The sequence below is a fragment of the Phocoena phocoena genome, chromosome 3 (genome assembly GCF_963924675.1).
Source record: "Phocoena phocoena chromosome 3, mPhoPho1.1, whole genome shotgun sequence".
Taxonomy (NCBI): Eukaryota; Metazoa; Chordata; class Mammalia; order Artiodactyla; family Phocoenidae; genus Phocoena; species Phocoena phocoena.
This window is the reverse complement of record NC_089221.1, coordinates 58,349,487-58,375,746: the sequence shown is the minus strand read 5'-3', so window position 1 is coordinate 58,375,746 and position 26,260 is coordinate 58,349,487. Positions and strand designations below refer to the sequence as shown.

The 26,260-nt window shown below is 39.7% G+C and overlaps 1 protein-coding gene across 1 annotated transcript in view; it reads right to left on the bottom strand.

Moving 5' to 3' along the window:
- LOC136121030 (rho guanine nucleotide exchange factor 28-like) overlaps positions 1-26,260 on the bottom strand; it is a 131,069-nt gene that overhangs the window by 80,023 nt on the left and 24,786 nt on the right. The window contains exons 4-13 of the mRNA XM_065874826.1: positions 23,974-24,181; positions 21,387-21,498; positions 17,713-17,755; positions 13,157-13,280; positions 12,687-12,819; positions 4,551-4,606; positions 3,430-3,478; positions 2,396-2,540; positions 2,192-2,319; positions 821-961 (exon numbers count right to left, since the gene is read on the bottom strand). Coding sequence (XP_065730898.1) covers positions 821-961; positions 2,192-2,319; positions 2,396-2,540; positions 3,430-3,478; positions 4,551-4,606; positions 12,687-12,819; positions 13,157-13,280; positions 17,713-17,755; positions 21,387-21,498; positions 23,974-24,181 — 1,139 coding nt within the window. The remainder of the gene's footprint in view (positions 1-820; positions 962-2,191; positions 2,320-2,395; positions 2,541-3,429; positions 3,479-4,550; positions 4,607-12,686; positions 12,820-13,156; positions 13,281-17,712; positions 17,756-21,386; positions 21,499-23,973; positions 24,182-26,260) is intronic.

Sequence of the window (26,260 nt, the reverse complement as noted above, 5' to 3'; positions counted from 1 at the left end):
ACCTGCACAGCCCTAGATGCCAGCACACTACACATCGGCTCCTCTGACCTACATAACCACCACTTCACACAGGAGAAAAGCGGCCGTCGTCGCCACCGGACTCTGAGGCCCATGCTTTGCACACACAGGATTAGCAAAAACTAAGAGTTAATCTCATATTTAAAGTAAAGTATCTTCTTGGAACCACTTTTTAGCATCTACTTCATACTTGAAAATTTTTTAAAGTTCTTTATTTCCTAACTAGTCTATAATCTAACCTCCCTTAATTCAGACGGCCTTCACCCCAAATAGCATGAAATCGTAAAGCCTCCCACAGTTGAACTCCATACTCAGGACTGAGGCACACAATCACACACGGCCCTAAGCGAGGTGCCGCCAGTCCCTCTGCGTCTACGCGAGTCGCAGTCTCTGGCTGTGTGCAGGCAAACTACAGGGCCCTGCATGCAGCAGCCCTGACTGCCCCACCTTAAAATATGTGAACAGTCACTGTGATTCGTACAACAGAAGAGGTGAAAGAGGAGACCACGCCTAAGTAAACTAGAAAAGGGTAGAAGACATAAAATTTGCTTATACCAGGTACAGACAATGCCTCATTTAAGCCTCACAACACTTTAATCCAGAGTATCATTATCCCCATTTTACAAAAGGAAAAACTGAGGCCCATGTGAGTTAAATATTTTATCTGAGACCAAGTAACTAGGAAATGGTAGAACCGGGATTTGAACCTCGCCTTGAATCCAGGTATGTATGGTTTCAAATGCCATGTACTTTCCTCTGCACCACACTGCCGGAGCCCAGAGAGAATGTTTGAAATGCTTACCAAAAATGACATCCTGTCTTTTGATGACATCCTTCTCCTGCCTACTACAAAATGAGGGGTCCACCACCAGACTCCAAGATTCTGCTTCAAACCCCTGGGCGTCACTGCTGAGGTCACTCCACAGAGACGAATCCACGACATCTAATGTGCGTTGAAGAAAGAAAAGAAAAGCCAGAAGTGGGTGAACACACATAACACAAACAGACCTTCACAGGTGCCCATGTTTATGGATTCATCACCCTAAAGAAACCTGCTATGAACATAGAAACAACTAAGCCAAAATACTGTGATATGCAATGGAAACATCTGAAACCAAACAAGCGAAATGGTTCAAATCAAGATCGCCCTCGTGAAAGCAAAGCAGAATCAGGTATTAAAATAGTGATTGTGTATATGCCAAAAATATATATATACTGAAGATTCTTTTGTTTGTTTTCTTTTTGACTTGCTCTATTTTAGTTTTATTTTTGGTAACCTGCAGAGTCCACGATGTCCTTACAGAATCTTAAACCCACTGATTTCTTTTGCCCTGGGTTGCTTTGCGCTGTTTACTCAAAACTGAATCTTGTACTTGTCCACTTTATTTGCTCTTTACTTGGCTTGCTGTCCTTAATATAAACATGAAGCAGGGTATAAGGCCTCCAGTCACATGTGAGTACAGAGTTTTCTGATAGAATTTGACAACACACATATACCCCTTTCAGGAAAACTAAATTCTATTTGTCCAAACGGCACTCCTTAGAGATATTCTAGCTCAGAGGAGTCAAGATGTGATGACAATGGATTTAAAATAAGCAGATTCCTGGGGAAGAGTCGACCCCCTTCTCTCATCACTACTCCCCCTTCATTTGGTTTTCCTTTGCCTATTAATAACGCTAGGATACAACAAGCAATTCCCCAGATTGTCCTTTCCAAAAACATGGTTTTTAAAAATGCTTTCATTCCCCTAGAAGTAGGAGGCAACATACGGGGATAAATATCTCAGCAATCCAGGCAAGTCCAGCCTTAAGTAACCGAAATATGTATTTTTAATGCATGATCCTATACCAATTCATCAATAGCTGTAAAACATTTTTAAAGAAGAACAAGCACATATTTCTTTCTCTTCATGACGTTTATGACATATTCTTTGGGGAGTATGTCCCTTTAAAAAGATGCATCATGTTTCCTTGGTCACTATCTGGGAGTCTCCTCCGTGGCTCAATTTGCATTCTTTTTAATCAGAAGAACCTGTAGCTAAGTGACACCATGAAACAGAATCCTTTTAAAAAGAATAAAAGAAAACGTTTCCATCTTACATCCTTCAGAAAACATTCCTTTCGGCAAATGCTCACAGAAACCCAAGTAAATGCAAAGGCGTCTTCTCCTCACCTTCCATTAAGAAGGAGTCCGTGGAGGGAGGTGAGCCCATGGGCTGGAACAGCTCATCAGACTGAGACCTGCTTTTCCAGGTGCTCCCGTCACTTTCGGACTCCAAGGATGCCCCTGACCTCCTGAAGCTGGAAGGACAGGGAGAAAAGTCAGCCCCGGCAGCAGCTCTGAGACGTCAAGGTGTAAGACCACACTGAGCCTTACCTTTCCAAGGTGATGCCTGGAACGCTTCTGGACAATGGATGGACTTGCCCTGCTGCTTCCTTCCTCCCCGTCGGCAACCCAACAGGCATGGAGGAGGAAGGGTGCAAGGAGAGCCCAGGCGGTGGGACATCTCTAAACGAAGAATCTGGAAATCAGAATGGATGCTTCATGAGGTTTCCATGGCGGGCAGTAATCCCAACGAGTAAAGATGGTCTCTTAAAAGCCAGAAAGCTGAACACTCCAATGGCCACTTCTAATGTGTCACAAGCCCAGACTTGAAACTAGTCTCCCTGCCACATCCCAACACTTGCTTCAAATGTCCCTTCCAGTTCACACCCTCCTGGTACCCAGGCTGCAGGCCTGCTTCAGCATATCCACTTGGAGACTGTGGGTGGCTGGAATTACACAAACAGACAAGAAAATGGAATGGGGAAACACTGGGACTGCTTGCCCATAAACCACTGCGTGTTCTCCCTAGAGCCAGCTTTAATTAGATACAAGGTGTTATTAGCACTATTACTAGAACGTACACTGTGTGTATAAACAAGCACACACACACACACACACACACACAGAGCATGTAAACAGATTGGAACAATGCTGGGGCGTCTGTTCTTTATGGTATAAGAATGTCAGGCAGATGAAACCTTCAAGCCAAGCTGGGCTGTTCTCTCTCACATATGGAAAATGAAATGATGCCTCAGTACCTTTCTAGTCAGTTTGAAATGTTATGGGCATCCACGCATTTACATTTGATGTGAATTAAAAAGTGACTCTCCGAAAATATTTCAATCCTATGATATTATGTGCTTGGCACACACCTTTCTTAAGTAAAGGGGAAAAATACTTATGTGGAACCCTAAGATATTACAAAGGATTCTACACATGTATGATTTAATGTTATTCCTAAGTTAAGAGGAAAGAAGCAATAATTGGGCAACTGAGAGAACAAAAGGATGGGGTATTTTACATTGGAAAAAATGTGTGTATGTATGAAACTGAAAAAAGTTCTTGCCGTTTTCCACATCACTTACTTCCAAGGATGGTCTGCGGTTTGTTCTTATTATATTTCACTTGGAATTTCTGTAAAGAACATTAGAAACGCAAAAAGTAAGATCAAAGCACCACTGGACTACAAGAATGTCCACAGTTACACAGAACAGGCTTCTCATCTGTACCATTTTCTTTGTTATTTTCTTTCAAACAGAGGAATTCAAAGCAAAAGACATAAAACACAACAAAGAGAAAAATGTGATGACAGGGAGATGAGCAAGTTATAAGGAAGGTTGTGCCTCATGAGCACGTCTCAGCAAGATCCCAGCTTTAGTAAAAGCCCGATGGGACCGAAAATCTCCAGTTCCTGTGTGCAAACCCAGGCTCAAAAAGGAGTTCTTATCAGCACTGCCTTTCTCCTATTTGTTCTTTCTGTTCCTGGCTATTCCTCCCGCCTACAGGACACAATGACCTTGAACACTGGAATGTCATCCTCAACTCTGTGGCCTGACACAATGTGTGTTTCAAGTAACACAGAGTTGGGGACTCCATGCTTCCCTCCGAAGGATCGTCACGCTCACTCATGTGCATCTCTGGCATGGCTTTAGAGTGGGAGACAAAGGACCGCAATGATAAATACCTCCATCTACTCAAGCCCACCCCCAAACACAGAGAACCTTCCTCTAGTCCAGTGGGCCTTACACTGTGGTCCCAGGATCAGCAGCATCACCTGGGAACATGTTTGAAATGCAGATTCTCAGAATCCACCCAGACCTACTGGATGAGGAATTCTGGGAGCGGGGGCCCAGATATCTGTGTTTTAACAGGCCCTCCAGGTGAATCTGATGTGTGCTGATGGTTGAGAATTACTGCTCTAGACCCCATTTACATATGCTCAGGGCTTGCACTGGTAAACCAAGCAGGTCCTGACAGAAAGCCTAACCCACCCACATCATGTAGCGCAAATGGAGTGTTCCCTCTACAAGTGCATAGTTACCTGAATAGGTATACACTTTGAGCATGTGTTATTTTATCACCACAACGACCACCTTAAAAATAAATCTAGACAGTAATAACTAGTAAATCTAAAAACCTAAACAGATAACGTGAAGCAACAAGCTGCATACAAGCGTGTGATATTCACACATGACTGAGAGATTACCTTGGTACACGGAGAGGCGGCATCTTTACAGCCCTTATGTACATTTGCATTACAGTCTGGAACAAAAGGAAAAGATAGAAACGTGTCCATCTTATTTAAGTTAATCTGCAAAGTGAAATGCATATGACTACATCATGCTTTTAAGGGTCATTGTAAAAATAACACATAAACATTAAAAATATTTAGAAAACTTAAAAAGGAAAGAAAAAACATTTAAATCACATGTAGCCCCACCACCAGAGCAGAACATCTAGTAACGCTTTTTGCATTAAATTCTATTTTGCCTGCCTGATCATAACATGGCTACATCTGCTTTCTTTCCCTTAGTTTGTCTAAATACAAGTGTATCCTTATCCTTTTGCATTCCTCTACTTTAGATCTTTCTGAAAATTAAACCTTTAGATATTTCTTGTCAGCAATATAATGCTGTATTTTCTATAATCCATTCTGACAATCTGTTTTTTGTTTGTTTGTTTTTTGGCCGAGTGGCTTGTGGGATCTTAGTTGCCTGACCAGGGATCGAACCCAGTCCCTGCAGTGAGAGCACAGAGTCCTAACCACTGGACCGCCAGGGAGTTCCCTCTTTGTCCTTTTTAAATTAATATTTTTAGTTATTTGTATTTTATATACTCTTTTACAATTTATATGGTAATCAGTGCTCTCTTTGGATTAGTTTGTCCATTTACTTTGTGCTTTATATTGCTTTCTTTTCTATTTTTATTCCTCTCTGGCTTTTTTTGGATCAATTAAATAGTTTTTCTAATGACTTTCTTAATTTTTACAAGTATGGGACATATTTTTAGCTTAATAATTTTTATCCTAGATATTTTGACATTCATATTTAACTTAGTAAAATCTGAAATGAATAGCTTTACGGTCCTTCAAACCACACAAGGATATTTGAATATATGAACCTCACTTCTTCTCCCTCTTAGGTGTTCATCTTGCTGGTTTAAGCCCAGCGGACAGTATTATTGTTTTACACCGTCAATGTTCTTCATTCTTTCCTGCTTCTCCCATCTTTTTTCTGGATTGCTTTTAGTACATTCTTTAGAATTTCCTGAAGTTCTGTTGAGGGCACACCCTCTGTAGCCCTTCCTCGGCGTCCTTGGGGGACTGGTTCTAGGAGCCCCTGGGGATGCTCAAGTCCCTTATATAAAATGGTGCAGAACAATGAAAACAGTCGACTCCCGTATGGACAGACTTAACTGCCAGTCGCACTGTTAATATTTTAGATTCCTTGGAGAGATTCTTCCCCTTCTGCACAGGGTCTCATCGATTATGAAACCTGAAATCATGCACGACGTACACTTCTGTGTCTGCCTGAGAACTCAGGTACTACTATATGCCCTATATTAGTAAGGGACTCCTGACATATGGCAACTGCCTGCTCGTGCCCCAGGGAAAACGCCTATGAAGACGGAAAGAAAGAAAATGCACAACAATGCTAGAGAAAATGTACTGTCAGGCTCCGAGAGAATTCCTACTAACTAGAGGAAACCAAATTAAAAGAGAAAAGTTAGCAGCTTGCCTACATTTCACTTTACAAAACAACGTGGCCGCATCTCACTGAAAGAAGTAAGGGAACACTTTGCCTGCCCCCTCGTGTCCGCAGGCTCAGAGAGCTCCCTGCAAGGGGACTACTTCCTGCCAGGCTGCTGTCTTCTTGCCCCCTCTGCTCTCCCACCTTCACATCACCTACCACCACACCCTCATCCTGCCCACCCCACCCCGAGACGCTGAGTGCACATGGAGGAGCCAGAGGCTTATCAGAAACTTCAGGAGAAAAATCCTTCCACAAGGGTAGCGGGGCTCACTGAGGCCCGTCAAACAGTGACCGCAGCCCCTTGAGAATGGAGCAAGACGCGGAGCCCACAACCTTCCTCCCGCTGTAGGTCTTCGGTGGCACCCAGCCAACACCTCAATGGCCAGTGAGCAGAAGACAGGCTGGTCCACGTACTGGTCCTGCAGGCAAACATCAAAATGGCATGGCTCTCTCCTCACCCCAGAACAAGAGAATGAAAGGATAAGGAAAAAAGTAGAAGCTAGGAGGTACCACAGAACAAAGTTACACTGAAAACTCACAGGAAGAGGGAGCCACTGAATATTATGAAATCCAGAAATGGAGAAGAAAAATTTGTATATTTGAAATGTGTCCTCCCTAAGAGACACAAAACAGACATAAAATAGGACCAAAAGGCCGTGAAGGGAGTATAGGATGTGACCATAGGCCAACAGGATGACAGGGAAACGGAGCTTTGTGAGACGACAAAGTACTACAAGGAAGAAAAAAGAGCAAGAGAGCGGAATTTAAACCAAATTGAGAAGATTCGATGTGACAAAGTATCAAAGCAGTGCTATGAAATTAAACTTGAAAGAGTCCCTCCAGAATGTGGAGAAAAAGAAGCGTATAATTATCAAACAAGGCGTCATACAAATATGACAGATGACAGATCACACTTCTCTAAGGAAGAAATCAGAAAAATGAGGTCAGAAGTAACAACTGACAGCCGCAACTGACAAAAACTTTTAGAAAGCTTAAAAAGAACCAAAAAAGGCAAATCAAAAGGTCTTACTGTTTTCTAGGAAAAAATCATTAAATTATACCTATTCTATAGACACAGTCTGACAATATCCCTATGATCAAAAAATTAAAAGTCCTCAAGCATCTAGGCAGAAAAAGCAGGTTACCAGCAAGGGAATGAGGACAGGCCGGCCCCAGAATTTTCTACTGTACTATAATATTCAATGCCCAGATATAAGGGACCACTGTTGGCAGAGTCTTGAGGGGAAAAGGTTTGACTGAAGAATTTATTTAGCCAGATAAAACTGGTTTTATTGTGTGAAAGAAGCGAAGATATGCCCTTAGATACACAAGATTTCAGAAAACAGATTACTCCAATAACCTTCTTAGAAAAAAAATTACCTGAAATCCTATTGCCTATTAAAAGCAGAATCAAAATTAAGAGTTCAGAATGGATCAGCTTCATCAAAGGAAAAAAAAAAAAGAGCAAAAGTGAGCACTGAAACCAAAGAATCACATCTAAGAAATTATTGTTAAGTACAGACACAGAACTGAATACAAATATCAAATTATTGTTGAAATAGAAAATTATTCCTGGAAGATTAAACACACATTATAAAAGTAATAATAATGAATTCAACATACTCACAGAGGCTAGGGGGAAAAAAGGGTAACTATAAGGGAAATAAGAGTATTCAATTATAAGCCTCACACAGCCTTAAACTTATTATTAGTTAAGTCTTAAAAGAGCATATCTTGCCCAATCCCTGAAGAAGATAAAAGACAACAACACATGGTCTAAATAGCTGAACCAGACATCAAGGAAAACAGCAAAGAACTATAAAAGATAGTTGACAGTTGTAAAATTAAATGTAAATAAGGAAAAAACCCTTATAAAACAAAGGTCTCTCGGTTACATTACAGATTACCTATAGCTAGATTAAAGACACACACCTCAAATTAAAAACACAGAAATAGGTAAGAGAAATACAAACAAAAGGAAAGCAAGAAGAATATTAATTTTAAACAAAGTAAAATTCTTATAAACGGCATTTAACCGCATTAGGGTAGTTTTAAGTTTATGAAAGTTAAATATGCAGTGAAGTTGTGATTAAACTTCTGTGCATCAAATAATGTAACATCAAAATATAGGTAGTGAAATCTATTTATAAACAAGGAGAATTTTATAGAAATACAATATTTGCGGAAAACTAGCAACTCAGGCTTTAATAAAGAAGAATACAGACACCAAGATTTTGAATATTTATATTATTTGTTTTATAGCATATTGTATTTTTAAGATTAGAAATATTAATATTCACAATTTAAAAATACACCATGAAGTAGGATTATTTACCAATAACAGCAGTCTGAACGTTGTATTCTCCTACCCAATGTAAAAAACTTAATAACCAAAGTTTAAATGCCCAATACTCCCTTCCCCCCAAAACTGTAAATCTTAAAACTTCTAAAAGACTATGGTTAAAGAGGAAATTAAACATATACTCAAACTGATTCTAGAATTTAATCTAAGGCAATGATCAAAGATGTGGGCAGTGATATGTGGAAAAGAATGCTCCTTGCAACATTATTTACGTTGTGAAAAAATTGGAAAAAACTTAAATGCACAACAAGTAAGGAACAATTAAGCACATTTGATATCATCAAATGAGACATTAGCATACAAAGCTGACTTTTTGATTAGGAGGGATTCCATAAAAATATGTGATTAGGAGGGATTAGGAGGGATTCCATGTGATTAGGAGGGATTCCATAAAAATATGAATAGCAATTTTCTCTAGGTGGTAAAAGTCTGGATAATTTTGTTTCTCCTTAAACCTTGTATCTTCTATGAATTCTGCTGCCTTTTTAAAAAATATTAATGACCATTTTAAAAGCTAAATATAATCTATGTACTTTCAGCAATTTCCATCTTCCACTAAAACTTTCACGACAACCCACTTGACCAACTCAGTATGAACCAACATATTCTGTACTGCATGAATTTGCCTTTCAGTGATCCCTAAGCTTTCAGTAATCATTAACTACATATGAGTGTCTAAGGGCCCAGCTTTGCGATAGCTGCTGTAGGGGATACAAAAGAACCATTATGTGACTACAGACCTCCAAGAACATAAAGTCTATGCTAGTAGTTAAAATCAGAAGAGGCTGTACATACCCCAGTATTAAACTGGATAGGATAAATAGATCCTAAGTGTGGTGTGCAGGAACTCAAGCCGCAGTGGTCAAGGAAGACCTCCCAAGAAGAGGCAAGAAATCTGGATGAAGTAGAGGAGCAGGGAAAACTGAGAGATAGGAGATTATTGTAAGTGAAGGAACAGAGGCAGGAAAACATACACACTGGGAGAAAAGACAACAGGCCTGGCAAGGCCTCTGGTTGTAAACCAAGGCTGAACAGGGAAGTAACCGTAGGACTAGCCAGCAGGATGCAGGTAGAACCGAATGCACATCTGAAAAGCCTGGGCTTAGTCCAGTAAACAAAAAAGAGAGAAGTCCTCAAGCATATGTGTGCAGATGGAAGCAGTGCTTCATTAAGATTAAGGTGGTGAGGGGCTTCCCTGGTGGCGCAGTGGTTGGGAGTCCGCCTGCCGATGCAGGGGACACGGGTTCGTGCCCCGGTCCGGGAGGATCCCACGTGCCACGGAGCGGCTGGGCCCGTGAGCCATGGCCGCTGAGCCTGTGCGTCTGGAGCCTGTGCTCCCTAACGGGAGAGGCCACAACAGTGAGAGGCCCGCGTACCGCAAAAAAAAAAAAAAAAAAAAAAAAAAAAGATTAAGGTGGTGAAAGTATCCAGAATAAATTGTAAGTAAAAATACCTAGAGAGAGGGGAAACTAGAACAGTTTGCTGTCAGCAGTCCAGAGGTGGTGATGAGAAGCCACCAGAGCAGGAACAGTGAGAAGAAATGAAAGAAGGACCACGTGGACTGGGGTGCCAGGAGGAAGAGGAACTAAGAGTCAACATGCCCAACGTTCGAGCTGGTACCATCAACACAGCAAGAACAGCCTTCTGCATGTGGACTGTAAGGTCGGTTTTAGACACGTTGGTCTGGGAGACAAGAAGATCTTTGGGTGATGATGCCCACAGACAGGGTGTGACCGGGACAGTCTTGGTTTACACTGTAGCTCTGCCATAATGCTCAAATATAGCCACAAGTTACATGGGGGCTCAGCCTCTCTTGGCAACCAGAAATATGGAATTAGAAAGTGAGCGATAAAGATGTGAATCTGGGAAGAACAGGCTTAAGTACAGTATTTTAGAACAAAAGACTGGATGACTATACTTAGAAACAATACCAAGAAAAGAACAGATGCCCAAGAACTGAGTTTGGAGGGTACTCAAAGTTAGGAGAAAGGAGACAATACAGGTGGTAAACAGAAGAGTAGCGTGCCATGGAAAAGAGGACATCTATCTACACAAAGGGACAATAAACATGGAAACAGGAGAGAGATCAGTGAGTCTGAGAACAGTAATGAGGAAAGATGCTAAGGTCAAGGGCAAGACATCTGTTACGTAGTGGGAACAGAGGCCAAAATCAGATGGTTAAGGAAGAAGTGGCAGGAACAGACGTCAGGGCAGTGAGTGGAGGTTGCCCAACTTGAGGAGTTTGTCTTAAAATGAGGGGAGGGAAAGGTCATGGATGTGGCTGGGGGGTACAGCTGAAGAGATCCAGCCCTATGAACAAGAAAAGAGCCACAACCGATGAAACATATGCCATCAAACCCATAAACTGACTGCTGACATGGGGGCAAGCCATTAACAACCCATGAACAGGGACTTCTCTGGTGGTCCAGTGGCTGGGACTCCACGCTCCCAGGGCAGGGGTCCCAGGTTCCATCCCTGGTCGGGGAGCTGGATCCCACAAGCCACAACTGAGAGTTCGCATGCCACAACTGGAGATCTCACATGCCGCAACTAAAGACACCACATTCCACAACTAAAAAGATCCCGCATGCCGCAACTAAAACATCCTGTGTGCCGTGGCTGAGACCCAACACAGCCAAATAAATAAATAAAATGAATGTTTAAAAAAAAATCCACAAACAATACTTTTGGCAAACTTCTAAAAAATTAGCAAATTAAATCACAGCTGAACTGCTTGATGCTATTTGTTTTTTAATTAGTAGACTTTATTTTTTAGAGTAGTTTTACTATTATTATTATTTTGCTTGATGCTATCTCAGGTCACATAAAAGAAAGAAATCAAGTCTCCAAGGAAAGTAAGGTTCAAGCATGCAGTGAAACTGGCATCATTAAAGACAGTGTGAATGGATACATTTAAATTTTTAATTTAATCATTTCTAGGAATTTAATGAAGAACTTTACATATAACCTTCCTCTGCTCCTCACCTCCCTTTGTACTCCCATCCCACCCCCCAAATGTTCCCCTAATTCTGGCCACCAACAAACACCATGAAATGGATTTCACCTGCCTGGGCCTAAATTCCTTTGCACTGAAATATTCTTTCACTCCATAAATATTTACTAAGCCCCTGCTATGCAAAAGCATTGTTCTAGGCACTGTGGATATAGCAGAGAACAAAATCAACAGACAAAAATCCATCCCTCGTAGAGTTTATATTCTGGTGAAGGAGACAGATAATAAAATTGACAAACAGAACAGAGAGTGAATGCTATAGTGGGATAAAAAGGAGGAAAAGGGGGCAAATGAGCCAAGCAGAGGGTGGTCAAGAAAGGCCTGACTGGGGGGGTGTTATCTGAAGCAGACCTGAAGGAGGTGAGGGGACAAATCACACAGCTAACTGAGGGGAGAGCACTGCAGGCAGAGCGAACCGCAGGAAAGGCCCCATGGCAGGAGCATGCCTTATGCCCGGAGTATTGGAAGAACAGCAAAGATGCCAGAGGGACTGAAGCAGAAGAGTGGGAGGAGTGAATGACAGGAGAGATCACGGGGGCCTTGCAGCCTCTGTCAGGGCTCTGGCCATGCTCAGGATGACAGGAAGCCATCGGAGGATCTGGAACACAAGGACAAATGCCTTGACAAACTCGCTCGGACTGAGATTTTGAGAACTATGCTTTTTGCAGTAAAATCACAAGGAGACCAGTTGCAAAGCTACTGAAATGATGGCTTTAGACCAGGGTGATAACAGTGGCAGGGGTGAGAAGAGGCTGACTTCCACATATATTTTGAAGATAGAGCCAGGAGGAATGCTGAAGAGTGTGGCACTGAGAGAAAGAGAGGTATATAGAAATACTCCAAGGTTTTTGGCACGAGCATTTGGCTGGAATGATGGAACTGCCATTAAACTGAGAGGGTCAGTTTGTAGGTGGGCACAGAACGGGGAGAATGGAGCTCCATCTGAGATGCTGTTTAGACAGCATCCAAGTGGAGACATCAGAAGGCAGTGAGGTGTAACAGTCTGGGTTCTAGGAGAGACTATCGCCTGTGGACACAAAGTACTGACTCAACCATCCTCGGTCATTGCTTGCTGATGAAACCACACAGAGACATGAAAACAAAAGTCTACATGAACACACTGAGAATACTGCACTGGCAGTATTCTCAGGGATCTTACTGTTTGGGGAGGCAAAGCACGCACGAAGACAGCACACATGGGGCCCAAGAACTTACTGGAACACTGGAACGACTCTTTCCCCAGGAGCGTTTTATCACAAACCAAACACTGTGGAGTCCCAGAAAATGTTCCAGGGACAAACTGATGTCGACTCAGTTTCTCTTTGTCTTTGGCATCCTTGCCTTTTGTCTTTAGATGTGGCAGCAGCAGCAAAGTGGGGAGAAAAGAGAAATGCTCAGAGCCAATTGACTTACAAAAGTCATACAAAGTCTCTACGTGTTCTATCAGGACAGAAGGGCCACACACCAACAAGTGTGATAATGCCAAAATGTAACAGCACCCAGGATGAAGTGGTCTCAGTATTTTCAATGACTTGGACAATACCCCATAAGGAATACAGAGGTTTTTAAATATGTGTGTACAAAACCTAAGGTAAATGATTTTAAAGGGAAAGTGGAAACTATACTAATTGCTCAGAAACTGAGCATCTACGCTTTATAGACGATAGGCATAAAACCTTAATTACCTTAGATTTATTCCGAGGGCTGGTCATCCTGTTCATGAGGAAGCTGAAAGTTCGGCTCACTTTGTACTTTTCAGACTCTGATTTGGCAGGTATGATGTATTTATCCCATTCTTCTTCCTGAATTCTACAAAAAAGAATCTGTTATCACAGCTTATAAAACTTACCAGAGGGAGCAAAAGAGAGCAGTCATACATATGTGTGTGTATGTATGTGTGTGTATGTATACAAACACGCAGATGTATTTTGTACATATTATTTTTACACATATATATCGTTCAGGCTTTAATGGTTATTCTAAAGATAAGGATAGAAACTATTAAAAATATATCTTATAGATGAATAGGTGGATAAGTGTATGATAAAGCAACTATCTCACAGTGTTAACACTTACAGAATCTAAGTGGTGGAAATAGGTATTCTAATATATAATTCTTTCTAATATATATATTCTTTCTATTATATATATTCTAATATATAATTCTTTCAGCTTTTCTGCATACTTTAAAATTTTCATATTAAAATATTAGAGAAATAAAGGAAATCTTACACTTATAATTTTACTCTGAAAACATTCATCTCCCTGTTTACTAGGCTAATAGAATTTTCCTAGCACATAGAAGCCAAATAACCAACGACATCAAACTGGATTTTATTTATTTTTAGAACAGAGATAATACTCAGCAGACACACATTTCCTTTGTCAATACAGCCTGAGAAACAGACTGTCTGCCTCATGGTTCCATCTCCCCCACTCAATCAGGCTATTTGCAATCTGAGACTCTAGGTTGCAAAGGAGAGAACATTGTGGAAATTCCCCCCAAATAAGAGGCAACTTAGAGGTAATTGTACCCAACCTGTGAACACACTGAACATCACTGATTTTCCTCTAATCCACAGAATCATTCTTTAGGGAAAAAAAAAAAAATCCCAGCTATGAAGAGGAAATTTCCCTGGAACTTTTATATTTCCCCTAGAACTTTCTCTGATGGTCTTGTATTCTAACATTATTACAAAAAGAGGAAGAGAGACTGAATATATTAAAGACCAGCAAAGGCATCATGTCAAACCAGATAACACTTCTGTAGACAATTTCCAAAATGAACATTTCATAACCCATGTCTCTCCTATCCCTCAAACTTCTTACTTGTCAGCATTAGTGGCTAATACATTCATCTCTGGGGAATACCTTCAAAAGCAGTCATACTATTGATATGCACCAAAATACATATGATTACATTTTACAAAAACGACTTAAAAGACAACTTCTAGGACTTCAGTTTTTCTCATCTGATCAAAGACTAAGTTATTTCTAAGGCCCTTTCTCACGCTTAAATATAATAAGTACTTAACTGGTACATATTAGACAAAACTAAGTTATTTGACCTCTATATTAGGTAATTGAGAATTCAAACCTCAGTGAATGCATTTAGCATAAATAATAAATTACTTCAGAGCTACCTCTTGGTCACGCAGGTATAGTCAGGACAGTGGGTGTCCTGCCACTCGAACCCTACACAGTTCATGAAATTGGGTTTGCTACTGAGAGAAAACAGTTGAAAAAGTTAGAAAGGAAAGATGGAAAACAGAAGCGCCCTATACTACTCAGAATAACACAAGGAACTTAGACCCTCTTATTTCCTTTCTACTTCCACAGCCACCTTCTTAGATAAATCACTGGTTAATATATCCGTAAATTTCCATACCTCTTGTGTCTTCGGCATCCTAATTTGCAAAACTCGTAGAATAATATTCAACAGGCTCACTTTTGGAATGGGGAAAAAAGCACACGTGACAGCTGAGAAAGAGTCCTCTCTGGAACACTTTTTTGGGACCCCACCAAGAGCCACCCAATGTCTAAGAGAAGAAAAATATGGGGCGGAAACCTAAATCTCAGAATGGAAGAACGATAAGGTCAATGTGATTTTTGAGGTGAAGAAGTCCTCTCCCCTACTTCGCAGCAGGAACACAACTACACTCTCTCAAATGAAAGAAAATGAGTTCCTGCTTACCAGACTCTACTCCCAACTCCCTATGCTACAGAAGACTGTATCAAGAACAATGTTACAGTTTTGATTTAAAACCTACAGATGCACTGCAATTTATTTTTAAAAAAAGACATAAAATCGTACCACTTAATCTTTAATTCCAAAGGTTGACAAGAACCGAGATGACAAAGTAAACAAAACAAACAAAAAAACTGAAACCCTAAATATTAAAAACTCTGAATCATCTAACCTGGTAGACATGTCAATATCATAGACATGACCCACTTTCAGATTATTACAATGGGAAACACAGTGTAACTTCTGGGCAGATGCAGAAGGTTGGTTGATTCCATGTTTCAAATCTAATTTAACTATGTGGTATTCACTTACGTAAAAATTAGGTACTTTAGAGAAGAACTCAGAAAGGAAAAATCCTCAACTGATTTCACAACAGAATGTAAACAGCTTTTCAATTTATAAGAATCTGGAAAAATTTACTTAAACTCTTTCAACATCCCAGAACAAGAATGCCTAACTCTATTATCAATTTGATGACCAATGGAATTACCCACAATAAAGTTTTACAAGCCCCATTCTTCAGAGATTCTTGGCATTACCTTTTCAATAGGTAAACAGATATTTTAAGTATCTTAATAATATGGATATAGCCTCAATATCTTAATCCTTAACCTATTATATCTATAACCTATTTTTTAAAAGAACTGGGCATCTAAGTATTTAAAAAGCTCCAACTATCCAAATTGAAAACTGACGCAGGTGAAACTTCAACTTTGAACAGCCAGATTCTCATTTTCTTAAAAAAAAAAAAGGTAACAGATGTATCAGATTTAAGATAGATGGTGGCAATAAAATAACTGAGTTGTACCGTATAATCCTAAGATGGGATAGATGAAGTACCTGCTCCTATAAGAATGAGCCTGCAAGGTCTGGAGTGAGCCCCCCTTTTAGCTGGCTGCACTCTTTTCCAGAAACGAAGTGATCAACATAAATAAGGGAATTCCAAAGAAGGCAAACCCCCAAGCAAATGTCTATAGCATGACCAAAGCAAAGCATTAGGTCTAGCCAGGGACCTTACTGGTGTATCCTACAAGGTATCAGGAACATAGCAGGGAAGATGGAATATCTACTCTACTAGATACACCAGGGGATATGACTAAGAAAGTCAGATGCTTTCGGGATGCAGACCCAAGACAGACCCAAGAACAGGAAGAAGAAAACAAGAATGAGGAATATGAGAAAAATATTCATCCCATCCAATACATCCCTATACATCTCATCCAAGTTAACACATTTTATAGGCTAACATTTAACCAATTCTGACACTGGCTCTTCCAGTCTTAAATCCCTCTCTTAATGGAAAATATTTTTGATTTTTAAAAAATCCTTTCAATCAGTCTATTACTGCTCCAATTGTTAAAAAGATAGCAAGGATAAGACTTCTAACCAGAACGATGACCAGAATGATGAACAAATTCCAGACCTAGTCAACAAACCGCTTAAATGAAGTAATAAATGTAAGCAGCTTAAAACAGTGCCAGGCACATAAAAACACCCAACAACGGTCAGTTGCTGCTGCTCCCGCTGTCACCATCATCATTGCCCTGATGTCCTTTCATCATCAGCTTATTCTCAAAGGGCATTCTTAGTCTTCCTCTGTTTTAGCGTTTCAGAATTTCTATTCTGGTCTCCAAAAAATAGGAATGAGCAAAAGGAGATTTTTTTTTTTCCTTCTTCTTCATACTTTCAGTCCAAGATTTAAAGCAAAATAATCCCTCTTGATCTATATAGTAAAAGGTTTCAGAGTTTGAGCATTAATAGCACCCAAATTAAAACCATTTTCCTCCTTTTCCCATGGTCTCTCAAAGCCAAGCACTTATACCATTTCTGACATAACCCCAGGGCTATTTCACAGCGTGATTCACGAGCAGTTAGTTTCTCAAGACCAACAGAGCGCAGCAATCCAGCCTGTTGCTAGTCAGCTGCCCAAGTTTTACTCTGAGGACAGTTTTACCTTCTAGGGAAAAGAGCAGCTTAGGCATACAGCTTTCAAATCTTCATATTAATCAGAGAACTCATAATGCTCAAAGCACTTTCTGCATCATTTATTCTTTGTTTCACACTTAACACTTCTAAGCGATACTCTACAACGACAGACGGCAGGGATGTTTAGGCACTTTCTAAAACTGACCCCGGGGGTCTGTTACCACAATAAGTCTTCTGTCGTAGTGGACAGACCTAGTGAGAACCTGATACCTTTCTAAAGCAGGTGGTCTCATACTGCTCCACGTGCTGCTGTACATTGGAAGTGTTTGGCTTTGAAAATAACCCCAGACTACTCTGTCCCCGGTCCTGAGGCCTGTTCATCTGGGGACTGAAAGGAACAGCTGGCAAACCTACACCCATACAGATCACAAAGGGTACAAAGGATTCAGGCAGACTCATTAGGCAGAAATGTCTCACAAACTATTGAACAGGTATCAAAAATGATGGGCACACATTTCCAAAGACGGATCGAGCAGTCCCTCAGGAAATTTGGAAGGGTTAAAATACCTTTTTTCTCTTGGAGGCTCCGGTAAGCTGTAAGCTCTTTGCTCTACGAGACACAGAACAATAAAATGAAAACGAAGGCAGACAAACGAGCAGTCGTGTGTTAGTCTGAAGTGCACACACTCAACCGTACATTATCGTTACACGTACCACCAGTTAGGAAATAATGAAAAAAGTCATTTTATTTGGGCATTGCTCTGGATATTTTTATCACCTTCTCTAATTTGGAGAGAACGGGGAGGAGGCCAACACAGGGAAACATTTAATGATTTTGTGAACTAAGTTAGCCTCAGCAAGGGGCAGCAAACATTTTCAGAAACGCAGAAAATCAGTTCTATGTTTCTGGATATTTCTCACCAGAGCGTCATCCCTTATTCGTAACACTAATTCCCCAACATACAGAATCAATAAATATCTTAGCGGCTTTTTAGCAAAGCTTAAAAGAAAAGTCTTGAAGGCCAGCCTAAGGAAGAGTCCATTTTAATGGAGCTGTAATGCCTTTACAGAGCAGCCAGTTCGGAGATGTGCTTTGTGGCTCATGAGAAAGGGAGAGCCCCTCCTCCATTGGACTGGGGTGGCTGGGTAGAAGGGGCGGGCTCATGCAATCAGCGTAGCGCCATCTTGTTTCCCAAACCGGAGTACTTACTACAGGGATGGAGCAGAGACACTGATTTAGACAGTGAGAGAGACTGAAGGAGGGAACGGCCACTGTGGAGCACACCATCTACAGAGCAGGGACAAATCCTTTACCGTTACAATCCGGAAGAGTGAAGAGGCAAAACTAGGTTGCAAAGGGAGATAGGCCAGATATATACAGGGGAAAACTAATGAATACATATCTCCTGAAATGTGGAAATATCAACGTTGAACCCAAGACTATCTCGTAGGTAACAGAAAACCTACTCTGAAGAATTCGAAGACTTTTATTTTATTGCCATTAAATATTCTTCAGATTAAGTCATGGGCAGAAATCATTATCCTTTTTGTATACAGACTGAGGTGTCAGGAGAATAAGCCATATATCCCAAATAATCAAGCTAATAAAGTAACAGAATCAGACTCAGACAACTGGACAAAGTCTAACAGGATTCCATCCATCAGTGCACAATAATTTTCAAAAGTACATTCACTTCACTCCTCAAATTTTTAAGTGTAGAGCACTTTTGTCCATCTTGGTGATGCTGTAATTATCATTTTAACATGGAGAATATTCCTTTCTATCTAAATCCATGATGTACCCAAGGGAAATATAGGATTGGATTTTGTTTTATATATAAAAAGCATTAAATAATAAAGTTGCCACCATTGTACTCTTGGTCCCCTCAAAAACAACAACAAAAGCATGATAAATGATCGTAAGTAACCCTCTGAAAGTGACAAGAAAGAGAGGACATCACAAATAAGTAAAAAAGGACTGAAAGACTATCCTGTCTCTGTATATCTGTATTACATCAATAGCTCATTTACGGGCATTTTCCACTGAGGAAGGAAGACTTGGACTCTGTTCAAATAGAAAAAAAAATTTTAGAACTATTCAAAACTCATTGAGAGAGGATTTATAACAACACAAATGTCAATTTACCTCTGATTAAGCAGATTAAACAATGAAACATTAGAATACATCTTTGAAGTAGTCAAGCTTTCACACCTGTGCCTTGATCACACACACACACAGTTAAAATTATTTTTTCTTCCTTAAGAGCTAATTTATTCTTCACAGTCCTATGATTTTGACTGACCTAAATGATACCAATCCAAATGTTTGCTACCATAGAGGAATATCCATTGGAATTTTTGTACATTTAGTGTGTAGCCTCAACCTAAATTGCCTGTTTGTAATACCTCCTGGAGAGTGTCAAACTTCATCCAATAGCCCTATTTTTAAACATACTGTCTAAAGACAAGCTTTTATTCACAGAAAAAACAAAGGAATTGATTTCAGCTTTTTATTCTTTCTAATTCAAACGCGAAGATTTAAGGAATGCATGTAAAGCAAAAATGCCCTCCCTTATTCATTAAAGAATTCATAAATCAGGGCTCTTTCCCCTTATAAACTATCCATTTTTCTCTCAGTCATCTGAGATTTCAAACATCAGAACTGTCGGAATTTAATAATCAGAGATACTACAGATATAAAGGCAAAGGCACCATTTTGCACACTGCACAAAGACTTAGAAGTGTTTTCCAAATAGTTACAGTACAAAGTTAATTCACCATCTCTAAGACTATCAGTGAAAAGGTGTCAAAGCTGCCATTAAAAGGAATCCCAACCTAAACTAAGGTTAGGGAGACCTGGAGATCCTAGAAAGACTTATGGTATTGAAAAAACATCCAGGGCAAATTCAATCCTCTTCTACTCCTGTCCCCTCAAGGTAGTTGTCTCCTTTCTTTCTCTTGGTCCTTTCTCTCCATCTTCCCATTCTAAAAATCAAAACTGACATTTATTATCAGTCCTGTTTTCTCTTTCTCCAAAAAGACATCCCAGAAAGGAAAAGGAAAAAAAAAATGCCTTGTAGCACTTATTCTGTATTTTATGTATTTTGTCTGCTACATTCATTCAACAAATATTGATTGAACATCTCCATACATTGGACATTGCTTTAGGATGGCAGGTCCAAGCACAAAGATGATGCTTTCACTGTTGTTCCACATGGCATAAGGATGCAAAAGAATGGCAATGTAACAAAGCAAGAATAAGAAAAAGGGAAAGGAAAAGAAGGAGTAAAATAAATCCTATTTTAAATATTCTATGCTGGGAAATTGAGAATACTTAAGCACATCTCTCACTTTCTGAGTCTTCTAAGGCTCTTAAGGATAACAGACAAAAAAAGGCATTATCTAATACATTGACAAAAAATTTGTTATAATGCTATGTATTACAGATTGACATTAATACTTCCAAATACAGCTTTAAATGTAATTATTACATAACAAATGGTACACAGAGAGTGTTAAATAATTACATTCCAGAATTAAGCTGAAAATTGGGGTAGCGGCTAAGAAGGGCTACAAGGGCAGCTCTGAGTTGCCACAATTGTTCTATTTATTGATCTCAATTCACTTTTGAAAATTCATCAAGCTACATGCTTATAACATGTACCCCTTTCTGTAGGTATACTACATTTCAATTAAAATTTTATTGTATAAAAGTTGTATTTCTGATTGCTTACATAGGCCACAAAAAAATGTTTGAGATATATTTACTTGTGTTTCAAGTGTGTTCTGTTATTTTAACTTTCTAAAGTCCCTTGTTAAATAAAGAAATGAAGACAATCCATTTTGCAATGCTTTTGCAACTGTGAGGAATTGGATTATTTCAGCAATTTACATGTAGGACAAAAGTAACTTTTATAACTTCCTTAAATAAAATTCTCTAAAGCCCTCACAATAAAGAGCCTAGCATAAATCATAGTTTACACTGTCCTTGAGGAAAACATTTTATTCAAAAAAAATAAGGCAACAGAGAGGTGTGTACACATCTGTGATTTCATCAAAATCAAATTTATACCTTGTCTGATATCCAATGAGAAAAGGATTTTGCTAAGCTTAGAAAAATCAATAGTGAAAATGAAATTGAAAATACTAGCCTGCTGCTCTTACATACTACGCACTTTTACTAACTGAAAATCCACTCTAGAAAAGAATGCTTTCACAGCCAAACGGTAACTAATGCTTACCTTCAGCTGGACTACACACCGTAAAGTCACGGATCAATCGAGTTTTTCCTAAAGAAATTTTGGGTGATGAGCAGGAATAAGAACGTGAGCGGACTCCAGAAAACAATGATTCCTAAAAGAAATCATAACGAAGTTTAAAAACAATTCTACGGAAGACTTGAAAGTATGAGTGTTCATCATCAAAATCAGAACCTTTAAAAAAAGGATTCAACTTGAACGTTTCTGAGGTAATCTTATTAATGATTTGTTTCTGTTTGCCTCTCACAACTTTAAAAATGTTATTGTCTTTCTAATGCTTTAGTAAACTTGAGCTTTTGGGAATAGTTTCTATATTTCCTATATACTTTAGGATACAATCATGACATTCCAACCATGTTGGTTAAAAGTGAAAAATCAAGTCACATGACTTTCTCTGCGTATTCAACGAGTTTGACTTTTTTTTTTAGCCTGAGTTGTCACTTATTTTTGTTACTTTAAACTGTAGCATTTAAGCAAAATTCCATATTAACTGAGATCTCTATACATAATTATTAGAAGGTAGAGGAACAGTCACCTAAAATGACAAGTTTTTAAAAGTTCCTAATGGCTATTCAAGTTTGTAATGTTAGCTGCAGCCTCCAGGAAAGAATGCATCAGGTCATTATACAAATCCTTCTAGTCTGTGCTCATCTTTCAACAGACCTTCCATCCAGCACTTCCTGGGATTTTGCTTGAATTATCACTTATTTATATATGTTCAACTTTATTTCTTTTAAATGACCTTCTATTTTTTTCCTGTTTTCCCAATTACCTATTATTTCTATTATTATATTGGCAACATACATGAAAAATGCAAGCTGGATAGATAATTTAAAAAAATGTTTTTCTTACACGTTCTAGAAAATTTAAATGAATACACAATAGAATGCCACTAAAGCCATTTACGGCACCCAAATCCCATCCAACAGAGGCCTAGTGGCCTTAGGAGTGATGCCCACCCCCATCCATTTTTAAGATACCACTTAAGGTTACAGGTGAAAGAAAGTGGTGCAAAATGTGCTACTAAACTTAAGCCATCAGCAACTGTCCTTCTCACAAGCACTGCTCTCTTTTTCTCCCTAAGTGAACGCACATGGTTGCCCTAGGCTTACGGTTTAGTTGAAGAGCCTGGAGGAAAGTTGGAAACAGAAGCCAGATCTTGCTTCAAAAGGTCTTAAGCCATGGCTCCCTGACTCACTTATTGGGAAAGACCCAGTGGGCCTGGATGTCAGAAAGGCCAACCCGAGTTGTCCTATAACCCTAACAGTGAGTTGGCCACAAAGGGCCCTAGCCAAGTACCACCCTCTGCCTTTAAGTCATGCCTGGTAATCATTTTTCATAACAGGACTTTGAAAATTATCCAGAATTCTTTGGCAAAAAGTTACACAGGGTAATTACAGAGGCAAGGCAAGACATATTTTATAGGACAGATTCTTCTTAAAAGTGAACAGCATGGAACTGTTTCACAAAGAATTACTCTTCATTCCAAGTAATGATGAATTTTTCACAGTTCCATTCAAAATGCAAATCTGAGAAGTAGCTACATTAACAACCATACCTATTTCTTATTATCCAGAAATATCACATGACCTTTAGGTTCAGAAGATTATGACAGCTCCACAGGACTCAGAGCTGAGGGAAGAGGATTCAGGATCCGGGGTCAGAAGGCCTAGATTTGAGTTCTGACTCTATCACCAAGCTTGGGCAATGTGGACATCTAATCTCTCCAGAACTTCAACTGATCAAAAATTAAAATAAAAGTACTCCCTTATATCCTAGGTGAGTTATGAGAAAATTAAACATTTTATATAAAAGCATGTTTTGTATATTGTAGAGAACACTACAAAAATAAAGCATTACCATAACCACCATATGTTTGTGGTATGAGACGTTTGGGCACAGCACACATTGTTTTATAGTAGTAAACTCGATTGAAAAAGAAAACAAGTGGACAACAGAAATCAAAAAGAAAACATAGGTCCAAACAGAAAAGGGCTTTCTCTGCAAGACTGGAAGAGTTTAGTCTTTTTAAAAACCACAACAAAATGAAATTCCAATGCAAAAATGCCAATGACAGAAAAGCTGTCTCCTATGGAAAAACTGACAAAGGAGACATCTGGTGTTCCAGATGAGTCCTTGCAGCCAGGAACGCTCAACAAATGTCACCTCTGCCTTAGCAATATTATTTACCTTAACACCAGTGCCAACTAAAATTTTATGTGTGCAAAACAAGTTTGACCACTTAAACTCACTTCATACTACCAGCTTTTCTCCCATTGCTTAAGGGGTGATGGCAGAAATCACAGTATAAAATGGTAAAATTTTCCAAGTATGTGAAAGATTATCTGTATTGGTGGTGATTCGTGAAAACAAATCAGCCATTGTAAGTAAGGACTATACACATTAGAGTGGGAGAGAGTAAAAAGGCAAGCTCAGGCAGCTCACGGGTCTTCAAAAAAAAAAAGTTTACACATGTGACCATAACATAATTTGTCTTTCAGAGATGGGTGGATTTAGACAACATATTTTTCAGGCTTACGATAAACCAAATTAATACCAATAAGAATACCTTCAGCTGCAGGCTACTTGATAAAGAAAGTGATTCAGTCCTGGAGATATTAAAATCTGGTTCAGTGTTGGTCTCAAAAGAGTCCAATTCATCCCCACTAGGAATGCCAGTTCTCGAGGAACTCTGAGACACTGGAGTGTAGCAAATGCGCGACCGCTCGGAATGCCCCTCTCCTTCACTGTCAGCATCCAGGGCATCAAGGCTGGAACTGGATGGAGCACAAAGTAAACAAACAACTAAATCACCAAGTAAGACAGAGCCATGGGTTTCTTTTTATTTATTTATTTTTTGGGGGGCTGCGTTGGGTCTTTGTTGCTGCTGTGGGCTTTCTCTAGTTGCAGCGAGCGGGGGCTACTCTTCCTTGTGGTGCACGGACTTCTCACTGCAGTGGCTTCTCTTGTTGTGGAGCACAGGCTCTAGGCGTGCTGGCTTCAGTAGTTGTGGCATGCAGGCTCAGTAGTTGTAGCTCACGGGCTCTAGAGCGCAGGCTCAGTAGTTGTGGCGCACAGACTTAGTTGCTCCATGGCATGTGAGATCCTCCCGGACCAGGACTCAAACCTGTGTCCCCTGCACTGGCAGGCGGATTCTTAACCACTGTGCCACTGGGGAAGTCCCGAGCCATGGGTTTCTATTTCTCTGAATTCAGATTTTCTCATTGGCGTCAGCTGCAATGGGCACCCGTTTAATATCTAACAAAATTCATGCTTAAGTGATTTTTATTGTTTTTTTCTCCCCCCAAATAGCCTCTTTTTAAACAAGATTTTATGTTTCCCCAAATGAACATTTCAACCTAGCAAAGGCCACTTCAAGTGCTCTAAGAAACAAAAGCTGGTTCAAGTTAGTACTATCCTCACGATTTTTGCTTTGTAAATATAATTATTACAAGCCCCAAATAGCTACCCTTCAAATATTAAAAACACAGACAAAACAGAGGCACTGAGCTGTCGGGGGTGGGGTGTGGGGGTGGGGTGGGGGGGTGGGGGGGGCAGGGGAGGGCCTTTGGGGCAATTTGCATGTGAAAAATACCACGTGGCATTCCCTCTTTCACCCCTGGACAACACAGGGGGGTGGAGGCACACGTAAGAAAACAAGGAGAGACGTGCAAAGATCTCATCCCAGAGTTGGTGTCAAGAAATGGGTCAGGCACGAGTCAAGTGAGGTTCCAAATATGTCACATTCAATTATCATTTTTAGAGATTTAAAAAAATGATTCCCATGAAACTTACATGTCGGAAACAGGTGGTGATTCTGCTTATCTACTGCTTTTCTTTCCTCATTTAACTTTGATAACCATAAAATTAAAAGGCAAGAATTTGACCTTGCACATTCCTGGCTCCTTCCATCCATCTACATTTTAAACCACTCAAACTTTGAAGCCGAGGGCTTCCACAGGCATGTTAATGCACAGTGCATTTTTAAATGTATTTTTTCTTTGGTTGTTACAATTCTGGAGTTAAAATTTTAATAACAACACAATAAACCATCTTGATTTTGAAACACAAAGAACCAGAAACAGACTTCAAATTTGGTTATTTTCCTTAAAAAACCATAGGCTATTTAACGGCCACTGAATCTCAACTTAATAAATTATATGGCATTTGGAACAGAGATCCTACCATATATGTCTCTAATCCAAATACTCAGACTCATCTCTAATCCTTGAGCTATTTCAGGGTCCCTCCTGGGCACCAGCAAACCCAGCAGTAAAGGCCATGATCGTCACCACTGAGGATTTCCAACGTGGGGTTTTCTCCTTGGAGAACTCATTGAGGGCCTCCACCTTGACCTTGAGGAGGAGAGGACAAATTGGAGGTGGACTTCACACTTTAATTCAACTCCTAAAGATGGTGGAGAGCATAAAGTTATTTCTCATAAAAAAAAAAAAAAACTAAAGCTTAGTTAAGAAAACCTTTCTGGTAAATGCTGATGCGTTGACTATTACAGTAATGTAACTACAAATATTTTAAGGTGCTATGTAGGTTCCTTAGTTCAGTGATGATCAGAAAGAGACCCGGGGTGGGAGTGGAGGGGAGATTTGCTGATGTCTTGTGCCTCTGCATTTGTCTTTCAACTTCTGATCGCCATACTAATGAAAATTAGTTCAAATGGTTGGCTGCCTACGAGAATATCGTGTTTTAACACGAGCCTTTCCAGTTATATACAGCATTTCTCCATCACTATGAATACACCCTAGAAGTATTTTATTTTATTCTTTATAGTATACTTTAAAACATTCATTTTTCTATTCATTCAAACTGGGCTACTATTTTCCTTTGTTAAGCTATTA